The sequence below is a fragment of the Trachypithecus francoisi genome, unplaced genomic scaffold, assembly GCF_009764315.1.
Source record: "Trachypithecus francoisi isolate TF-2019V2 unplaced genomic scaffold, Tfra_2.0 Lachesis_group9, whole genome shotgun sequence".
NCBI classification, from domain to species: domain Eukaryota; kingdom Metazoa; phylum Chordata; class Mammalia; order Primates; family Cercopithecidae; genus Trachypithecus; species Trachypithecus francoisi.
In genome coordinates, this window is record NW_022681474.1 from 44,513,022 (window position 1) to 44,532,638 (window position 19,617).

At 48.1% G+C, this 19,617-nt stretch overlaps 1 protein-coding gene across 4 annotated transcripts in view; it reads left to right on the forward strand.

The window, feature by feature from the left end:
- The window catches only part of SH2D4B (SH2 domain containing 4B), a 116,354-nt gene that overhangs the window by 67,299 nt on the left and 29,438 nt on the right, over positions 1-19,617 (forward strand). For 2 of the 4 annotated variants that reach the window (XM_033209290.1, XM_033209288.1), the window contains exons 5-6: positions 3,623-3,839; positions 10,154-10,278. In XM_033209290.1, the coding sequence (XP_033065181.1) occupies positions 3,623-3,839; positions 10,154-10,278 (342 nt within the window). Of the gene's footprint in view, positions 1-3,622; positions 3,840-10,150; positions 10,279-19,617 lie in introns of all 4 variants that reach the window. The other 2 variants (XM_033209287.1, XM_033209289.1) reach the window with 1 other exon arrangement.

The window sequence follows — 19,617 nt, forward strand, 5'->3', positions numbered from 1 at the left end:
CACCCAGGGACGGACTCTTTCTAAAGGCGCCATTTCAGCCTCTTTATCTCACAGCAAACACGACAATAACAGATAATATTTAATAAACCTAGCCCATGCCAGGGCTTTTCAAGCCTGCTATGTACTGTCCCATTTACGTCTCAAAGCAACTCAGTCAGGCCCCCACTTCATAGGCAAGGAAAGAAGGTGTAGATGAGGTAATTCAGGTTGCCCAAGATCACACGGAGCAGAATTTAAATACATGCACATTCACATACAATTCAAATCTTTACTGATGTCTTCCCCCATATTATAGGATTATTCATTAATTTTCAGGGATATCGTTCTATTCACACAAGGGATTACTACAAATTAATGTTGCTTTGAAGCATGGAGTTTCTCTGCAGGATGTAACCGGGTCATCTGAATTCTATAGGACACTGAGCTTTTTCCGTCTGGGCAGGGGAGTAGGGTGGGCCTGAGATCTCTGAGCTGACCCGGTTGGTCTGAGTTGGTGAACACAGCTGCACAGAGGCAGGTTTGTAGCTTGGTGGGAGTGTGGCGGAGCTACAGTGCAGAATGATGTGGGTGTGTGTGTTTGTGTGTGCTGGGGAAGGAGCCCACTGAGCTGAGAAAGTAAGGAAAGTAGGCAGGGCACTTCTCAGGGTCTTACCTGGCAGGCCAAGGTGTTTGTATTTTATTCTCTGTGCAGCGGGAGCCACTGAAGGCTTTTGAGGAAGCAAGTGGTAAGATTACAGCTGGGCTTTAGGAGAATGGGTTTAGTCTTTGTGTGACAAATGGCTCAGGGCCCCACCTGTCTGAATTCCAAAAACCCAGCTCCCTAGTCTGCATATAATTTCCTTCTGCAACCTGCCTGCCTGTCTGTCACTGAATGTCACTGTCTCTCAGGGGCTGTAATCTCCCAAAAGTCATGGTCCTTGTAGGGCACGAGCTTCTAGTTTTTAGTTTGCAGTCAAATGTCTGCAAAGGCCATCCCGGGGCATCCTGACCTTGTTGGAGCCTTTCGTCACAATACAAGGCAGGTATCATGGTGTTCTTAGGGTCTGGAACTTACAGACCTCCCTTTTGAGTTTCAGAAGCCACAACATATGGATGTCTTCTCAGGGCCACTTGGCAGACACAAGACCCTTCCTTGAAGAACACAAGAAGATGGAAGGCCAGAGGGAGGGATGTCTTGGAGTCTTGCAACATAAGGAGTGACAAACCACTGAAACCTCAGTTTTCTCTCTGGAATGGCCTCTTCCCTTTTCTTTCACTGGAAAACTCTTATTGATCTTCCCACACCCAGTCAAATTATTTCCTGTGATGACTGCTGGCTCCCTAGCAGCATGTGAGGCTGCTGCTGCCCCTAAACTTTGAGAGTACTTCATTGGTCTCTTTTTTAAATGATGCTCACTACTTTCCTCATTATGCTAGAGATATTTGTTGGTCTTATTTTCCCAGCTTGCCTCTGAGTGCCTTGAAAGAAGGATTTCCTTCTCTATTATCTCTGTATCCAACTCAGGACCTAGTGCAGCGCTAAATACTTAATTGAGTTCCATCAGTCATACAAAAATATGTATCGCCTGCCGACCGTGTTCTTGGCACTAGAATACAGCAATGAATAGACCAAAGCAAACTCTCCACCTGCCCTTGTGGAGTTCACAGCCTAGTGGATATTCTGCATGGGACACCCATGGGGCCACTTCCATAAATACCTTCTGAGGGACAGACTTCATGCTGCCTTCCTCAGATCTGGGAGATGTTCTGTTCCCAGAAAGCGTTCTTTGACAACTTGTGAAGTAGAAATGCTTTCTTTCAGGAACAGGGCAACTGACCTTTATCCTGCGAATACTAACAGCGCAGTTCTTGGTAGGTGCTTGCTATGCATGTGTTGAGTGGCATTGGAGTAGAAACAGACTAAGATTTTACTCTGAGAAGAGAAGGTGACCCACCGGCGCTGGGGCATTAGCCTGGTACAATTAGAAGAACAAAGCCAGCAAGAGTTTTTTTTTTTTTGTAAAATAGTTGGATTTTAGAGGCAGATAGGGGCCTGCCAAGATGCAATGAGACTACAAAGTAATTGGTTTTAATTCCAGAATTTGCCTCTAATGGGTTTTGTTCCCTTTTCCGCATTTTCCTGGTCCCAGACCTCCCTTTTGAGATTTAGAAGCACAGGTATCTTTTCAAGGCCACTTGACTGAGACAGGACCCTTCTTTGAGGAGCACAAAAAGATGGAAGAGGTCGTGCCTGGTGGTTCACTCTTATAACCCCAGTACTTTGGGAAGGCCGAGGTGGGAGGATTGCTTTAGCACAAGAGTTCAAGACCAGGCTGGGTAATATAGTGAAGCCCTGTCTCTACAAAAAATTTAAAAAATTAGCTGGGCATGGTGGCGCACACCTGTAGTCTCAGCTACTCAGGAGGCTGAGGTGGGAGGATTGCTTGAGCCTAGGAGGTCGAGGTTGCAGTGAGCTGTGATCGCAGCACTGCACTCCAGCCTGGGTGACAGAACGAGACCTTATCTCAAGAAAATGAATATATATACATATATTAATATATGTATATGTGAATACAGAGGGCTAGAGAGCTGGGTGTCTTGGAGTCTTGTAAGCTGTTGGTGTTATCAAAAGATCCTTTTCCCCCTCCCCGCCCATACATACACTCACCTACCAGCTGTCAAGGTCATAGGAAACCAAGAAAGGGCTCCAGAACTGGGACACTAGTGTTTCCAACAACTCATCTTGCAGTAGGAGGAAGGATGGTTCCTGGCCTGGCCCACTTACCCAGTTGGGCAAATTGCTGTCCTTCCTTGGGCCTCAGTTTCCACATGAATAACGTGAGGAGGTTGGGCCAGATGGTCTTTAAATGCTTCTTTGTTTTTTAGTAGGAAAGAGCTCTGGTGTCAGATACACAGGGTTTTAAATCAAAGGTAGCTGCTTGAGTGATGGGGCCATGGGGTGGAAAGAACTGTGTGGGTTTTAGAGCCGGGCACACCTGGGTTTCTGTCCAGGTTCTGCTCCTTATTAGCTGATTTACTTTGGGCAAGTTACTTAACCTCTCAGAGGCTGGTTTCCTCACCCACAAAGTAGAAATAGTCATGTGCCCTCCCTGGGTGGTTGGGGGAAGTCCCTTAGATAATGCAGGGAAGGCACCAAACCCAGGGCTTGGCACTGTCAATGAGGGTGACGGTGGTGGTGTCTGGAGATGCTGGCCACTTTGACAGGTGAGCTGAGTGGGCAGAGGATTTGAGGAGCTGCTCTGAGCAGGACACTCCCAGGAAGAAATACATAGGGAGATGGAAATTTCCACTCCAAAGTGGCTTGGCCATTCTGGAATGGCGTCACAGGAACAACTAGACAACCCTAAACTGTCAGGGTATCTTTACCTCTGTAGGGACAGGCTTGCCCTAGGGCTGCTGCTAGGGTCGGGCGGGGCCTGCCTGTCATTCTGGGTTCTGAGCTTCTTGGCAGCCAGGTGAATCCTGAGGTTCTTGGACTGTTAGGTTGGTGCAAAAGTCATCGCGATTTTTTGCCACTACATTGCAATTACTTTTGCACCAACCGAATACATCCTGTCCCAGCTGGCGCAGTGCACTGCCTGGGCTGCGGATCTGGGCTAACGCGCTGTCTTCCTGTTTCCAGTGCGCCGGTCAAAGGCGGCTGATGAGGAGAGGAGCCGCCGAGCCCAGCGCGCCCGAGACGAGTACCGACGCCACTCGCTCCGTGCTATCCAGAAGGGCACGGTCGCCGGCCTCAGCTCCATGTTCCGGGAGCTCGGCCAGAGCCATGAGCAGGAGGCAAGACTCGACCACCACCTCCCCGGCCCGGGTCCGCCACAGCCCCTCGCCCTGCCGGTCAGGTGGGTCGAGGCTCCGCGTTGGCGTGGTTGGGGCAAGGGCCTTGGATTAGGGCATGGGACACTGGGGTCCCAGTCCCAGTTCTGCCCCAGATTTGCTGTGTAGTTTGGGGCTAGCATTTCCCCCTCTGGACCTCAGCCCTAGTCTGGGGTAGCTGGGGTAGGAGAGGGAGGAGAGGTGGGAGTTGGAGATTTGTAATAACTTTGGAGTTCTGGGAGCTTTGACCTTTTTTTTTTCTTTTTTGAGACCGAGTCTTGCTCTGTCGCCCAGGCTGGAGTGCAGTGGCGCGATCTCGGCCCACTGCAAGCTCCGCCTCCCAGGTTCACGCCATTCTCCTGCCTCAGCCTACCGAGTAGCTGGGACTACAGGCGCCTGCCACCACGCCCGGCTAATTTTTTTGTATTTTTTGGTGGAGACAGGGTTTCACCGTGTTAACTGGGATGGTCTCGATCTCCTGACCTCGTGATCCGCCCGCCTCGGCCTCCCAAAGTACTGGGATTACAGGCCTGAGCCATCGCGCCCCTACGAGCTTTGACCTTTTTAAGGTCAAGGATTCTTTTGAGAATCTGAAGAAAGCTGTGTACCTTCTTCCCCCTCAAATTTGCGATATAAAGACCTAGAATGTTTGCATACAATTTGAGACTCTAAGGGCCCCAGGCTAAGAACTTGTAATGAGCCCTCAGATGGGTGAAGCATGGCCGGGCAGCCTGGACACAGGGCTTGAGGACTCTGAGTCCCAGGCAAGCCGGTTTTTCTCTAATTGGAATAGTACGTTTGCAGTTTAGCATGGTTGGATGCAGGCGGGTCCTCACACACATTTGTGTCCCCTAAGGGTTTGCAAGGGCACTTAGATGACTGTCCGAAATTGCCAGGACCAAAGGTTGAGAGGTTGCTGGGAGCCTCTCTTTCTTCTACCCGCCCCCACCTTAGGCCAGCCCCAAGGTTTGGCCTCTCTCAGCTTGGGTGCTCCCGTGCCCAGATCATTGCTGAACAACCACTGTCCCCAGGAGGGCCAGAGGCTGGGTGGTGAGCACCTGCCGGCTCCCTTAACCTCAGGTAATCTGCAGAAGAGTCCAGTCACCCCCAGATAATGAAGGGGTGTCTGAGTTTTGCTTTAATTGGGGTTTGGGATTACTCATAACTTTATTCTCCCTCTGCCTACAGTGTAGGGACAGTTGATGATGTCTTCATTTCTTCCCTCTCACGTTCTCACCCTTTCCTTTCTTGTCAACTATAAGATTCCCAAACCAGAAGTTTTAAAAAGGTGTACTGAGAAATGGCTGACTCCCTCTCTCCCTCCATCTACTCTGTTCCCCCGTCTTCCAGAGGTCACTACTGTTCTTAGTTTTTTATGTATCCGCTCACTTTATTTTTGCAATTACCATCATGAAAGGCCTTATTCCTTCTTTTTTTTTTTTTCTTTTGCAGAAACATTGGCATTTTATGCGTGGAGTTCTATACTTTGATTGCTTTCCCTCATTTAACAAGTTTTTAGAAGGCTTTTCATATCAATTCTTACATTATCTATTTGTTTTTTTTTTTTTTACAGGTGCATAGTATTCTCCTGCACAGTGTATTGTAAATTATCTTTTTATTGTGTTGTCTTTTCCTTATTGATATCTAATAACTTCTTACATATTAGGGAAGAGGATTCTTTTGTCTGTGATAAACATTTTTTCTCAGTTTGGCACTTATTTTTTGATTTTCATGATGAAATTTTTTTGTCATGCAGGAATTCTTGATTGTTACAAGGTCAAATTTTCTTGTATGTTTTCTTTTTTTTGTTTTTTTGAGATAGAGTCTCACTGGAGACTCTTGTGAGTCACTGGAGACTCACTCTCACTCTGTCTCCCAGACTGGAGTGCAATGGCACCATCTTGGGTCACTGCAACCTCTGCCTACCAGGTTCAAGCAATTCTTCTGCCTCAGCCTCCTGAGTAGCTGGGATTACAGGCACGCACCACCATGCTCAGCTAATTTTTGTATTTTTAGTAGAGACAGGGTTTCACCATATTGGTCAGGCTGGTCTCAAACTCCTGACCTCAGGTGACCCACCTGCCTTGGCCTCCCAAAGTGCTGGGATTATAGGTGTGAGCCACTGCTCCTGGCCTCTTTTATATTTTCTAAATTTGAGGGCATAGTTAGAAAAGCCTTCTCCCCACGTATGCTTTTTAAAACAAACCTAGAAATTTTCCCTCAGGCCCATTTGATGGAGCCACATGGACCATGGTGCAGCCTGGCTCTGGGCTGGCTGTGTGCAGCCAATAGGGGAGCAGTGGCCTCACTCCCGAGTGAGCCTGAAAGGGGGCAAGCAGCTGTGCACACAGGGCAGCAGGCCCAGGCAGTGAGAAGGCCCTCCTACCAGCCTGTCTCCTGTGGCGGCCCATGGGATGGGTCCCTATGGCCTCACTGCTCTCACCTCTCTGGTGCCTGCCAGCATACCTTGTCTGTCTGTGCTGAGGGCAGAAGCGTGCGGCTGATGGGAGGAGAGGTTCAGGAGTGAGGCTTTGGGCCAAGTGGCCTCCTAGAATACACATCTAGTATTTATATGCTTTTTTTGTTTTGAGTTTTGAGTATTTATTATCCTTATTTTAATAAAATTTATTTAATTGTATATTTATTAGATTTAAATTTTTTTAAACAAAATTTGAGACCGAGTCTTGCTCTGTCACCTAGGCTGGAGTGCAGTGGTGGTCCGATCCTGGCTCACTGCAATCTCTGCCTCCCAGGTTCAAGTGATTCTCCTGCGTCAGCCTCCCTAGTAGCTGGGATTACAGGTGCGCACCATCACACCTGGCTAATTTTTTGTATTTTTAGTAGAGACAGGGTTTGACCATGTTGACCAGGCTGGTCTCGAACTCCTGACCTCAGGTGATCTGCCCACCTTAGCCTTCCAAAGTGCTGGGATTACAGGCATGAGTCACTGTGCCTGGCCTATTACATTTAACTTTTAATGATGGCTATGTTTAACTGGCTTAGAAAATTCCTGAAAATTTAGCAGTCAGCTCTTGTGGACCAGTACACAAGCTGCTCACATATCTTTTTACCCAGGCCCTACTCTTTACTGCTGGTATGACTTTGGCTAGTAATTTCACTGCTAGAATCTATGCTAAGGAAATTATCTGCAAATTGGAAAAAGTGCAAAGATGATTATCATAGCATTATTAATAATGGCAAAAAGTCAGAAGCAATGTAATTGTTTAAAGTGAATTTTGGTTAAGTCAATTCATTGGAATGTTTTGTGGAACTGAAAGTGACTTCTTTGAAGGCTTTGTAATGGGAAAATGCCATAGATTAGCTGAAAAAGAAAAAAGAAGAAGTGCAAACTATCTAATTTATATAGAATGATCAAAATGTTAAGGTATATAAATGTAGCATTTATGTTCTGGAGGAGTCAGATTCCCTGCTTAGAAACGAATTCAAATCGACTGCTTAGAAACAGAGGGACAAGAGTGTGTGAATTTATTTTTTGTTGTTTTTTTTTTTTTTTTTTTTGAGGCGGAGTCTCGCTCTGTCGCCCGGACTGGAGTGCAGTGGCCGGATCTCAGCTCACTGCAAGCTCCGCCTTCCAGGTTTCCGCCATTCTCCTGCCTCAGCCTCCCGAGTAGCTGGGACTACAGGCGCCCGCCACCTCGCCCGGCTAGTTTTTGTATTTTTAGTAGAGACGGGGTTTCACCGTATTAGCCAGGATGGTCTCGATCTCCTGACCTCGTGATCCGCCCGTCTCGGCCTCCCAAAGTGCTGGGATTACAGGCTTGAGCCACCGCGCCCGGCCTTTTGTTGTTATATATAACTTCCTATTGCCTTCTAAGGAAAGCGAGTCCTAGAAACTGGAGGAGTTTTTCCCCACCGAGCACAGCTATTTTTTGGGGGATGCAAATGTGGAGGAAGAGGCTGGGTGAAGCAGGCTGCTCTACACTGCTTAATGAAGAAGAAAGACATCTGAGCTTACTGAGAAGGAAGAGTGTGAGGACTGGGAACATAGGCCCGTTGGCTATAGGGCTGTAGGGGGTAAAGGAAAGTCCAGAGTGGCAGTGAGTGGGAAAACAGGGTGTGGAGGCCAACTCTACCGATGACGGCTGTAAGCTGTGCAATGTAACCTCACCCTCTGTCCTTCTGACATCTTTCCTCAAATCTATAGTGTCTGCTACTGTGTGTGTGCATGCGTGTACATGTGTGAGTGTATTCAGTTTAGGGCGAGTAAAGAAATGCCCTGTGGATTTATTCTGGGCTTGTAAGGAGGTACGCTGAGCACAGTGTCAAAGTGTGGGTACAGGGCAAATATGGAGACCACATGAGAGGACAGCTGACATTGATTTTATAAAAAACAAGGATAACCGTGAATTCTAAATGCCAGTACTATTAGGTAGATAACAACAACAAAATAAGAATTTACCAGGCTCCTGTCACTCAGTTGAAAATGGCGAAGAGGCTGTGGTTGTTCAAGGTGGGCTGTTGCCTTGTTCCTCAGATGCTGTATTATTATTATTATTATTATTATTATATATTTTTTGAGACGGAGTCTCGCTCTGTCGCCCAGGCTGGAGTGCAGTGGCCGGATCTCAGCTCACTGCAAGCTCCGCCTCCTGGGTTTACGCCATTCTCTCGCCTCAGCCTCCCGAGTAGCTAGGACTACAGGGGCCCGCCATCTCGCCCGGCTAATTTTTTTTTTTTTGTATTTTTTTTTTTAGTAGAGACGGGGTTTCACCGTGTTAGCCAGGATGGTCTCAATCTCCTGACCTCGTGATCTGCCCGTCTCGGCCTCCCAAAGTGCTGGGATTACAGACTTGAGCCACCGCGCCCGGCCTATTATTATTATTATTATTATTTTGAGACAGAGTCTCACTCTGTTGCCCAGGCTGGAGTGCAGTGGCACGATCTCAGCTCACTGCCTCCTGGGTTCAAGCGATTCTCCTGCTTCAGCCTCTTGAGTAGCTGGGATTACAGGTGTCTCCCACCACGCCCAGCTAATTTTTGTATTTTTAGTAGAGATGGGGTTTCCCCACAACTCCTGCGCTTTTGTAAGGCAGCACCAGGACAGTGAACAGAGAGAGAAACCGGAGAACCTCAATTTGCTCTGGAAATGGCTGAGATTTCCTGCCCAGAAAATAAAAAGTATGACACAGGAAACGGAGGCGTAAGGAAACAAAACAGCACATTGGTAACTACGGATGGAATGAGTAAGGGACTGAAGGCATGGAGGGCAGGAGGAGGAGGGGCATGGGAAGAGTTTAGACGAGGGAGTAGACCAGGCCAGACTGGTCTCGACCTCTCAAAGTGTTGAGGTTACAGATGTGAGCTACTGCGCCTGGCCCAGATGCTGTACTTTTGTGCCATGATTTCATGCACCGTGGTGTTACTGCATTGTACTTCACTGCATAGTTGTGGGTGCCTGTCACGTGTCGTGTGCTGCCAGCTCTTACTGTGCTTTCAGTGTAGCCCGAGTGCAGTGGGGTCTCACTTCGCCCAGTCTGTGTACGCATCTGGGAACCGCAGTCCAGACACGAAAACAATGACGATCTTGGCTCACCTGTGAGAAAACTTTAAAACGTATCTACTCACTCGTCTGAACTCTTCCCGTGCCCCTCCTCCTGCCTTCCATGCCTTCAGTCCCTCATCCATTCCATCCGTAGTAACCAATGTGCAGTTTTGTTTCCTTCTGCCCCCATTTCCTGTCATATACTTTCTATTTTCTAGGCAGGGAATCTCAGCCATTTCCAGAGCAAACTGAGGTTCTCGGTTTCTCTCTCTGTTCACTGTCCTGGTTGTGCCTTACAAAAGTGCAGGAGTTCTGGCAAAGGCAGACATCCCCTCAGAGGGCAGGGAGGGAGAGGTAAGGAGGGGATAAGACCCAGAATTCTTTCTGAGGGAGAGAAGGGGATGAGACACACTCAGTTACTTTCCATCAGGAGCCTCCTTCATCGATGCTGGTATTTATGCCCTGGCCATGCTGGAGGGAAAAATGCGCCTTTTCTTTCCCTCAGACACCCCCTCCTAGCCTCTTTTCATTCCCACCTGTGTGGCTGTTTTTGAAGCAATTGGTAACAGTTTTCTTTTAAATAAACAATAACAGGTGGTACATTATAATCTGTGAAATGCCTTCAAGTACTTGGGCTGTTTTAATCCTCTTTGTAGGCATGGATGTGGGCACCGTGCTTATTCATTCTCTCATGGCTCTCTCCTGCCCCTTTTTCCATCCCCCTTCCTCCTCCTCCTTTTACCTTCCTCTTTCCTTCCTTCCCCTCTTCTTTCCTCTCCCTCTGCCCTTTCTCCCTCCTTAAACTTCTGCCCTCCCCGCTTTCTTTCTCTTCAGCAGGACCTGGGAGCGCCCGCTACGCCCAGTCTCCAGAGATGTCATCGTCCGCTGGTTTAAGGAGGAGCAGCTGCCTCGCCGAGCTGGCTTCGAGAGGAACACCAAGTTCATCGCCCCCTGGTTCCATGGTAGGACCATTTTTCTGGGCCCTGTGCCAGATGATTTCCACATCTTTGCCTCTCTCTGGGGTTGGGGAGGGGTGCTGAAGGACTGTTACAATCAGGGGGCAGAGGACTTTATGCAATCTCCATTCTGCCCCCGATATCTCCCAGTGGGAGTCCAGGAGGCTGCAGGCCCCAGGGATGCTGAACGGGCACTCCCGACTCTTCTGGGAAGGGATGACCATGGCTCTTGCCCACTGCTGTCACCTCGCAGCCTCCGTAGCCATCAAGGGCTCCTCAGAGGCATCTTCTTTGTGGTCACAAGACAGTGAGCCCTGAGAGTTGCACGAGTTCCTGGTAGGCAGGACCCCTATCCCCGGATCCTGGCCACAGCCTGTCACACTATAGGCTCTGGATACATGCTTGTTGATTAGATGACAGATGGCTGAATGAAGAGGTCAGCATCACCTAAACACAGACTGTTAGGGCAGGGTGGCTCCCTGAAAGCCCCTCCTTGCCCACCTTGTTTCCAAAACTCTGGCCTTTTTTCTGTTCCTCAAACAAGCCGTTCCCTTTCCCGTCTCAGACCCTTTGTGCTTGCCGTGGCTCTACTCATGTTTTCTGTTATTCAGCAGCTCTTTGCACGGCTGACACATTCTCATTTTCCATCTCAAACGTCCCCTCCTCAGAAAGGCCTTTCCTGAACTCCTCACCTACAACAGCCTTCCCCAGTGTCCTTCAGCTCACCCTGCTCATTTCCTGGAGAGAGTGTGCCCAGTTGGTATTTATCAGATTTTCTTATTGTCTATCCTCCCACCTGAATGTGAGCCTGTGAGGTTAAGGACCTTGTTTGTTTTCCCCATCCCTGGCTTAGTAAGTATCCACGGGAAGAATGGATAAAGGTGGGAAGAAAATGTCTGGGTTGGGATTAGATCCCAGGCTTTCCAGTTCCAAAGAACAGCCCTTGCTTCTCTGCATTGAAAATCTAGAGCCACACATGTGAGGGTCAGGCTAGCCTTCCCAGCCGGTCTTAGGCTTGGTGAGGTCAGGGACCTATGTCTTAGGCATCTCTGTATTCAACCCTCACCCCTGCCTCTCACCCAGAGACCAAGTACAGAAATGCCTCCAAGACGAGCTCGCCACCTTCCCCTGTTGCCACTGCTGTTGAGCTCTCCAACCCAGTGAATAGCATCCATGTCACGTAGGTCAGATTGGATATGCCTCGGTCACAAATGCTTCTGAAGTCTCAGTGACCCCCACCAGTCAAGGTTTATTTCTTACTCATGTTACGTGCCCTTTGGGAGTTGGTTACAGACTTTAGTCTGGGCCTCAGCCTGAAGGAGCTGCCTCTATTGAAAATGCTGGTGGTCGGTTGGGTGCGGTGGCTCATGCCTGTAGTCCTAGCACTTTGGGAGGCTGAGGCGGGAGGATCACTTGAGGTCAGGAGTTCTTTTTTTTTTTTTTTTTTTTTTGAGGCGGAGTCTCGCTTTGTCGCCCGGACTGGAGTGCAGTGGCTGGATCTCAGCTCACTGCAAGCTCCGCCTGCCGGGTTTACGCCATTCTCCTGCCTCAGCCTCCCCAGTAGCTGGGACTACAGGCGCCCGCCACCTCGCCCGGCTAGTTTTTGTATTTTTAGTAGAGACGGGGTTTCACCGTGTTAGCCAGGATGGTCTCGATCTCCTGACCTCGTGATCTGCCCGTCTCGGCCTCCCAAAGTGCTGGGATTACAGGCTTGAGCCACCGCGCCCGGCCGAGGTCAGGAATTCTAAACCAGCCTGGGTAACGTGGTGAAACTTTGTCTCTACTAAAATAAAAAAAAAAAAAAAAAAAAAAAAAAAAAGGCCGAGCGCGGTGGCTCAAGGCTGTAATCCCAGCACTTTGGGAGGCCGAGGCAGGCGGATCACAAGGTCAGGAGATCGAGACCATCCTGGCTAACACGGTGAAACCCCGTCTGTACTAAAAAATACAAAAAACTAGCTGGGCGAGGTGGCGGGTGCCTGTAGTCCCAGCTACTCAGGAGGCTGAGGCAGGTGAATTGCTTGAATCTGAGAGGCAGAGGTTGCAGTGAGCTGAGATTGCAACATTGCACTCCAGCCTGGACAATAAGAGTGAGACTCTGTCTCAAAAAAAAAAAAAAAGGAAAAAAGAAAACGGTGATGATCTCTCGACAGAGGGAAATGAGAGACTTGGAGAACCACACATTGGCTCCTAAAGCTTTTGCAGGGCACTGACGTGAGGTTGTTGCTCACATTCCGTTAGCCAGAGCCAATGTGGCGTCCACGTTACAGTGGATAGTTTTGAAGGATAATCTAGTCTGTTGTGACCACCGTCCACTTTCAGACCTCTTTCTTCTCCCAGGTCACCACACATCTGGCAGAAGGTTGCACTGGCTCTTTAGGGCTCAGAGAGAAGACAGCACTCATGGCTGACTGAGCCATGTGTCCCTGGAGCTGGTGCTGAGGATTCTCTGCCTCTCCCTTCTGTCCCAGTTATGTGTCCCTGTAGCCCCCGTAGAGCTTCCATTTAAGTCACCACTGCTTTTTATTCAGACGTTACTGTGGTCACGGAAGTGCAGCACTGGCATCTTAGGGAACTGCGGAGTGTAACTCAGGAGTGGCACGTGGGTGAGGGTGGGCAGCTGTGCTTGGGTGCTCCAACTGCCTTTGGTAGCCAGTGGAGAAGGTACTGCCGAGGTGCTCAAATTTATTTTTAGCTTTGTTTTCTTCTTTGACTTTTTTTTTTAAGGTAACTTTTATGTTGTCACAGAACCAACAACAGTACCAAGATTTAAGTCTCATAATTTATGTAGCTAATTTCATGTTCTTCTGACAGTTCTACCATAAAGCGTGCAGAAAAGTTGCTGTTACACAGGCTGGAGCTATTTGGTGACAGAATTTTCATTGATCTGTGACAGAAGGAAAGAAAAAGGCTCACATATGGAGGGTGGCCAAGTAACTTTGCTTAGAAAGGATGGTGTCATATTCTAAGATTATATCCTTTCCTCAGTTTTAGTGTTAAAATGCCCTATCTTTTATGAATTGATGGTGATAGTAAGTCATGGTTAATTTTATATATTGCCTTTGCTTGAAAAAGCAAAAAGTTAGCAACCCAGGACCTCCCACACCCCTGCTTTTTTTTTTTTTTTCCCCCAACTTTACTCACTTGTAAAAATCCCAAAGTCTGGAACAGTGAGTGTGTTCCAGCTTCTCTTTCAGTATAGGAATTCCCTGATGGAGGGCTTAGAAGTTCCTCTGTACCAATTCTTACAGGGGCAGGTGGACTGCACCAGTTTAATTGTTAAGGAGTTTTTGCTGCGGGTTGGCAGGGGACCTGGCTCTCGCTGGGCTTGTTTGGGCGTCTCAGCTGGGGCATCTCTGTACCATGGAACTCTTACACTCTTCCTGGGACCGGTGGGTAGCTCAGGCGTGCTCTTCTCATGGTGACAGGACAGACATCAGAGAGCAATTGGAAGCATGCCAGGCTCTTGAGCCTTAGTCTTAGAGCCAGCACCTTGTCGCTTTGCCTTAATACCTCACAGAACTGAGGAATGGGAAAATATATTCTGTCTTTTTCTTACAAGGAACTGCAGAGTCCTATGTCAAAGGGTGTGGCAACAGGGAGAGAAGAAGAATTTGAGCCAATAATGTCATCTGTCAGAATCCCAATACAAATCTTTTCTTTCCTGGATAGAAGAGTCTTAGTTAATTTAGTTAGATTTCAGATGCAGGTTAAACATGACTACTCGGATGATTTCCTTCCCTTTCCTCAAACACGTGGATTTGTGCCAGTGTTATCCAAACAGCAAGTAGACAGAGAATCTGAAGATATGGGGTCCATTCTGGAACTTAGCAGCTCTGTGACCTTGGATGTGTCCTTTAAATTCCCCATCTGTGAAACTGGCGTTGTAACATCTGCTTCACAGGACACTTAGGAAGACTGAGCCAACAGGAGTGCTTTGTCCACCAAAAAAGCCACGCCAGTGTGTTTCCTGATGTTTCCTGGGGTCTGGGGTCAACCACTAGAGGCTCTACCTCCTTTGGGAAATCAGGTTTGGGGAAATGGGCTCAGAGGGCAGAGTGAGAGGGCACCGGAAACAGGCTTTTCTCTGGGACCACAGGGTCTAGGTAAAGTCTCCTGGGTTACAAAGAGTGATAGTAATTCCTTGTTTCTCCTTTGTTCATTGTTATGTTCCAGGAATTGTGAGAGCGATTTGTAGTTATAACTACTTGTGAGAAGTGCCAGTACATACAACCTTGGCTTTGGGGGAAAAAAATCTATTTTCGAAATTCGACATGTATCTAAAATTATTAAGAATGTTCTCTGTCAGAACATTGGCTCAGTCAGAACCCATTTCTCTTCCTGAGCTTTACTTCTACAAAAACAGTCACAATGTGGTCTATGATTTATTGTCTGGGCGACAACCTATTGGCTGCCTTGCTGCTTGCCCTTAGGGAGGCTTGGCACAGAATGGGACTACCCGGTGGGTGATGTCATTGGCATTGGTAAATTATCTCCATGTGACCCTGCTCAGGTGCTGGGAGTAGATCTCACGTGTGGCCTCACCTGGGCTTGGGTGGGCCTTTGGCTATCCTCTGTGGGGTGTTAGTGGCATGCTTCTTCGTGAGCAAGCACAAAGGGGAGACCCCACCTGGGAGGAGGCACTCCCTAGCCATGTAGACAGTTCAGGGATCCCAGCAGTGAGGGGCCGCTTTCCTGTGAGATGCGAGAGTTCCAAAGTAGAATGGACACTTCTTCCCACCTGCTTCCACTGCGACCTCAGAATCTATTCAGAGAAGAATGCTGAAGGTCACAGAGCTGCTAGGGTCTAGAACAGGCCCCACATCTTCAGACTCCTCCGGATTGCTGTTCGGATGACAGCACACAAACAAAACATTGCAGTGTTTGAGGGAAGGGAAGGAAATATAAATCACAGAAGTCATTTTAATGATTACTTCGGGAATGTTTATCTTGGAAAGGAGAAGCTGTGGGGAGGAATGGGTAGAGGAACAGAACCACCCCCTCAGTCTCTGGAGCTCTGTCTTGAGAAAGGGGGATTACTAAGAAGGTCAGAACTGGGCTCCAGGTGTGTGAGGGCTGTTTTTGTGTTGCTGTAAACAAATACCCGAGGCTGGGTAATTTGTAAAGAAAGGTGGTTTAATGGACTCACAGTTCTGCAGGCTGCACAGGAAGTAGCACCAGCATCTGCTTGGCTTCCGGGGAGGCCTCAGGGAGCTTTTACTCATGGCAGAAGGTGAAGCTGGAGCAGGCATGTCACGTGGTGAGAGTGGGAGGAAGGTGGGTAGTGGCAGGGGCCACACACTTTTAAACAACCGCATCTCATGAGAACTCACTCACTGTGGTCAGGACTGCACCAGGCCATGAGGAATCTGTCCCCATGACCCAAACATCTCTCAACAGGCCCCACCTCCAACACTGGGGATCATGTTTCAACGTGAGATTTGAGGGGGACAGATATCCAAACCATATCACTGGGGATGGATGGGGATTCTGAAGAAACACGTTTCACTTTAATAGAAGAAAGAACATTTTTGATGGCTGCAGCTTGCTATTGGGCACTCTTGATGGGGACTGCCCCCAGAATGGGGAGTGGAGGGCCTTTATACCCTCTGCTCCTGACCTCTGCCGTGCAGTGTGGTTCTGAGGGCAAACACTGCTGACATTGCTCCACGACTGCTGGCCCTGCCCCTGCCAAGCCACTGAAGTTTGCTCAGGTTGTCATGAACATTGGAAAGGTTGGCCAGGGCCTGGGGCTGGCCACAGGGTGGGTGCCTGGGAGTCTGTGGACTGCGGACTGAGGATGTTCACCCTGTGACTGTCGGACTTCACCTTGCTCATTTCTCTGTTGATGCTGTGTTCATGGTGTAGAAACTGAGGTGTAAGCAATGGTGATCCCCTCCTGGGTAACCCTCCTGGGAGCCCTGTGGATGAGGGGCAAACCCACTGGCTGTCCTGCAGGGAGGCAGCCCCCAGAGAGGTGGAAAGGACTGTGCCCTGGGAAGCAGCAGCTGAGTGGGAATGGAGTTGGGGGCTTGGCCCCTCTGACTGCATGCACTGGGAGGGAGGTCACCTTTCTGAGCTGCACGGAGCAGGAAGGGGTTGGACAGGCTGGCTGCTGCTGACCTTTGCCATCCTTGGGCATGATGCTGCCACGCAGTCCTGCATCCCATGGCACTGCCAATTACTGCATGATCTGGTCATGGTTAGCCGTTCACAGGTGACCCCACTGAGGACCAGAGAGCCTGAGAAACTATCCCACATTTGTCCAGCAGTCAGCAGGGGAGCTGGGATGTAAAACAGGGTTTCTGGCTCTTAGTTTTACCTATTCCATTCTGGCTGTCTCTTTGCATATACTGCCATCCAGGGATGGAAACTGGGACAGAAAAGTGCCCTCTCTGCATTTACAATCCCTTACTATATATTCGGTGAACTTGTTTTAGGCTTGGCCTGGGTTCTTTATTTTAAGTCTCACCTCCCCTCATTCCTGACCTTGGCAATCAGAGCTGGCACTGGTTTCCTGACCCAGCTTGAGGGAAAATCTGGGAATGCCCTGTTTGGTCTTTGGGATTGCTCCCAGGAACTAGAATTTCTGGAGCTAAGAGGGAGAGAGTGTGCCAGTCCAAACCCCTGTTCTTGGCTTCTAGGATTAGTGGGAAGACAGGAAATGCTGGTGAAGATTTGGAATCTCTTGAGAGGTGGGAGTTAAGATAGAGTTTTCAGGATCTTGGCAGTGTGGACTCAGGCACTAAAATTCACGTTTAGCAAAGAATTGCTGAAGAAAGCAGGAGTGGAGAAAATAAGAACACCCAGTACATAGTGGTGTTGTGAGGATTAAATATATCAACATTTTAAAGTGTTTAGAACATGGTGTCATGCAATAAATGCTTTGGTTTGTTCTATGGAATAGACAAACATGGTGGCACATCAGGAACCGAGGCACGTGCAAGGTCGTTCATCTCTTTATGGCGTGCAAAGTTATGTCACTACTAAAACTCAGAAATAAAGAAAAAGACCTGTGCACAAAAGAAAGATGACAGTGATTTAGCCTTCCAAAAAAAAGTGCAAGTCTGAATTTTCTTCTATTATGAGTATGATACCCATCTTGAAACATTTTTTAAAAGTCATTAGGTGTAACGCAGGGGCCATTTGGAAGGCTGGTTAGCATGTCACAATCCATCATGGCAAGCGACATTGCTAATTTTCCTCTCTTGGGCAGAATTTAGAATGGAAATTTTCTACCAACTCTGATCTCAAATGCAAAACTTTCTAGAGGAGAAAAAAAAGTAGGTCAGCTGACCCACTTTCCTGTTAAGTTCTTGCTTTAGCGGTTCTACCTAAAAAATAAAGGAATATTTTCCTTCCTTTTTTTTTCAAGTGTGCGCTGGCTATCTAGTCTCAAAAAGAGACTACAAAGAAGAATGAAACTATTTTTGCTTTAGGAAAGCATAGATACTAATGGCGTTCCTGAGATTTTAACCCTTTCCTATCAGCTGTCTGTAGTTCCAGTGTCCACTCTGCTTCCAAGCCCCGCATCCTGTATGGGGCTGTATCTGTCTGGTGCGTGAAAGTACCTTTTGGATCAGTGGCATCCCTGGGCAGAGGACATCTGACTTTTTACTTTTTGTCAGGTGTACATTCACTGGTATCTATGGGATGTGGTGGTTAGCCTCACCTGTGGGATCACATGAGCTTTTTGTGTTTTAACTAGCAATTTGGGAACACTTACTTTGCACTGGCATTGTGTCAAGTAAACCTTAAACATCCAGTATTTCACTTACTTCCCAAACAACTCTCTGGACTGGGTAACAATGGTAGCCATTATGTACATAGTGCTTACAGTATGCTGACACTCTTTTAAACATTTCTCATATGTTCATTTATTTAATCCTATGTGACATCACCATGCACTTGCTACTAGCATTAGCCCCATTTCACAAATGAGGAAGCTGAGGCACAGAGAGGTGAAGTCAGTTGCCCATGGTTATGTTTTTAGTAAGTGGGGGAGGTGGGATTCAAACCCAGGTGATCTGGGTTCAGAATCCATGCTCTTACCTGTGATGCAGTGCAGCCTTGCTACCATCTCACAGCTGAGGGGAAGGTTCAGTAGCTGCTCCAGGGCACACGGTGCTCTGGGGAATCAGTTTCTTTCTAGTCCAGGTGGTCTCCTTGAGGATGGAGAGGTGGCCATTTTCTTTAGGAGGTGTCCAGCTGTCTCTGGGCTATGGAGCCAACACTGCCCGGCCTTACTGCTAACCAGGAAAGTGTCTGCTCCTCCCGAGGCCGGTGCCACCCTCATAGAATTCCTGAAGAGTAGCATCTGAGTTCCCATACAGTCTGCAAAGTCCTTATGCAATAATGAGGGTAAAACAGGGAATGGTGTGTTTCAGATTGTTGAGTTACCTAGACAGGGGCAAGAGAAAGCAGACTCCCTGAGTAAAGGCATGTAGATAATTTGTTGATTATTACTGTCAAGCTTGTGTTGAGTGCAAAGTACAGGGTGTATGGTAATGAACAAAACTGATGCCTTCCCTACCCCCACGGAACTTACATTCACTTGTGAGAAACAACAACAAAAAATTCAAACTGATGTAACCTAAAAGGGAATTTTCAGCTCATAAGACGGAAAAACCTACAGATAGGTCTAGCTTCAGGCTTTGCTTGATCCAGGGAGCTTAGGCTTTTCAGCAACCAGCCTCTCCCCATCTCTCAGCTCTGTTTTCTATGTTGTTTTCATTCCCAAGCAATGCATCAGCCTGAGGTTGCATGCCTGCATTCTCCCTGGCTCAAATCCAGCAGAAGAAAGGGCCTGCCTCTCTCTCAATAGCCCCAGTACTAGTCCCAATAGTCTGCTTTGTTGGGTCTGGGTTGGTCACATGTTCACTTCTGGACCAATCACTGTGGTCAGGCAGGTGATCTGCCTTGATTAGCTAGCCCTGGGTCGTATGGTCATGCCTAGAGTAGGTAGGTGGAGAACACCCTATTGGAACTGCATAGACTGAGAGTATGTGGCTTCCTGAAAGGTCACAGTTCCCTTGCCAGAAGACAGCCACTGAATGATACTGGGCAGGCAAGACCAATCTATGTCCACCACAGAGGGAAAAATTACCTGGCTTCTGTTCTAGCGAAGCTGTCAGTCTAGTCAGTGAGACTGACATTAAACAATCATGCTATAAATTTATACATCCAATGGAGGTCAGTATTATACAAGATCTTGCTGTAGCCAGTTTCAGAAGTCATTTTACTGGGTGATACCATTCTCTCATGAACAGCAGCGTTGGTGATTAGAACCTGGAAGGTCAGCTTGGAGCAGACATTCATAGGCATGGATATTGCCTCTTGTGCATAAAT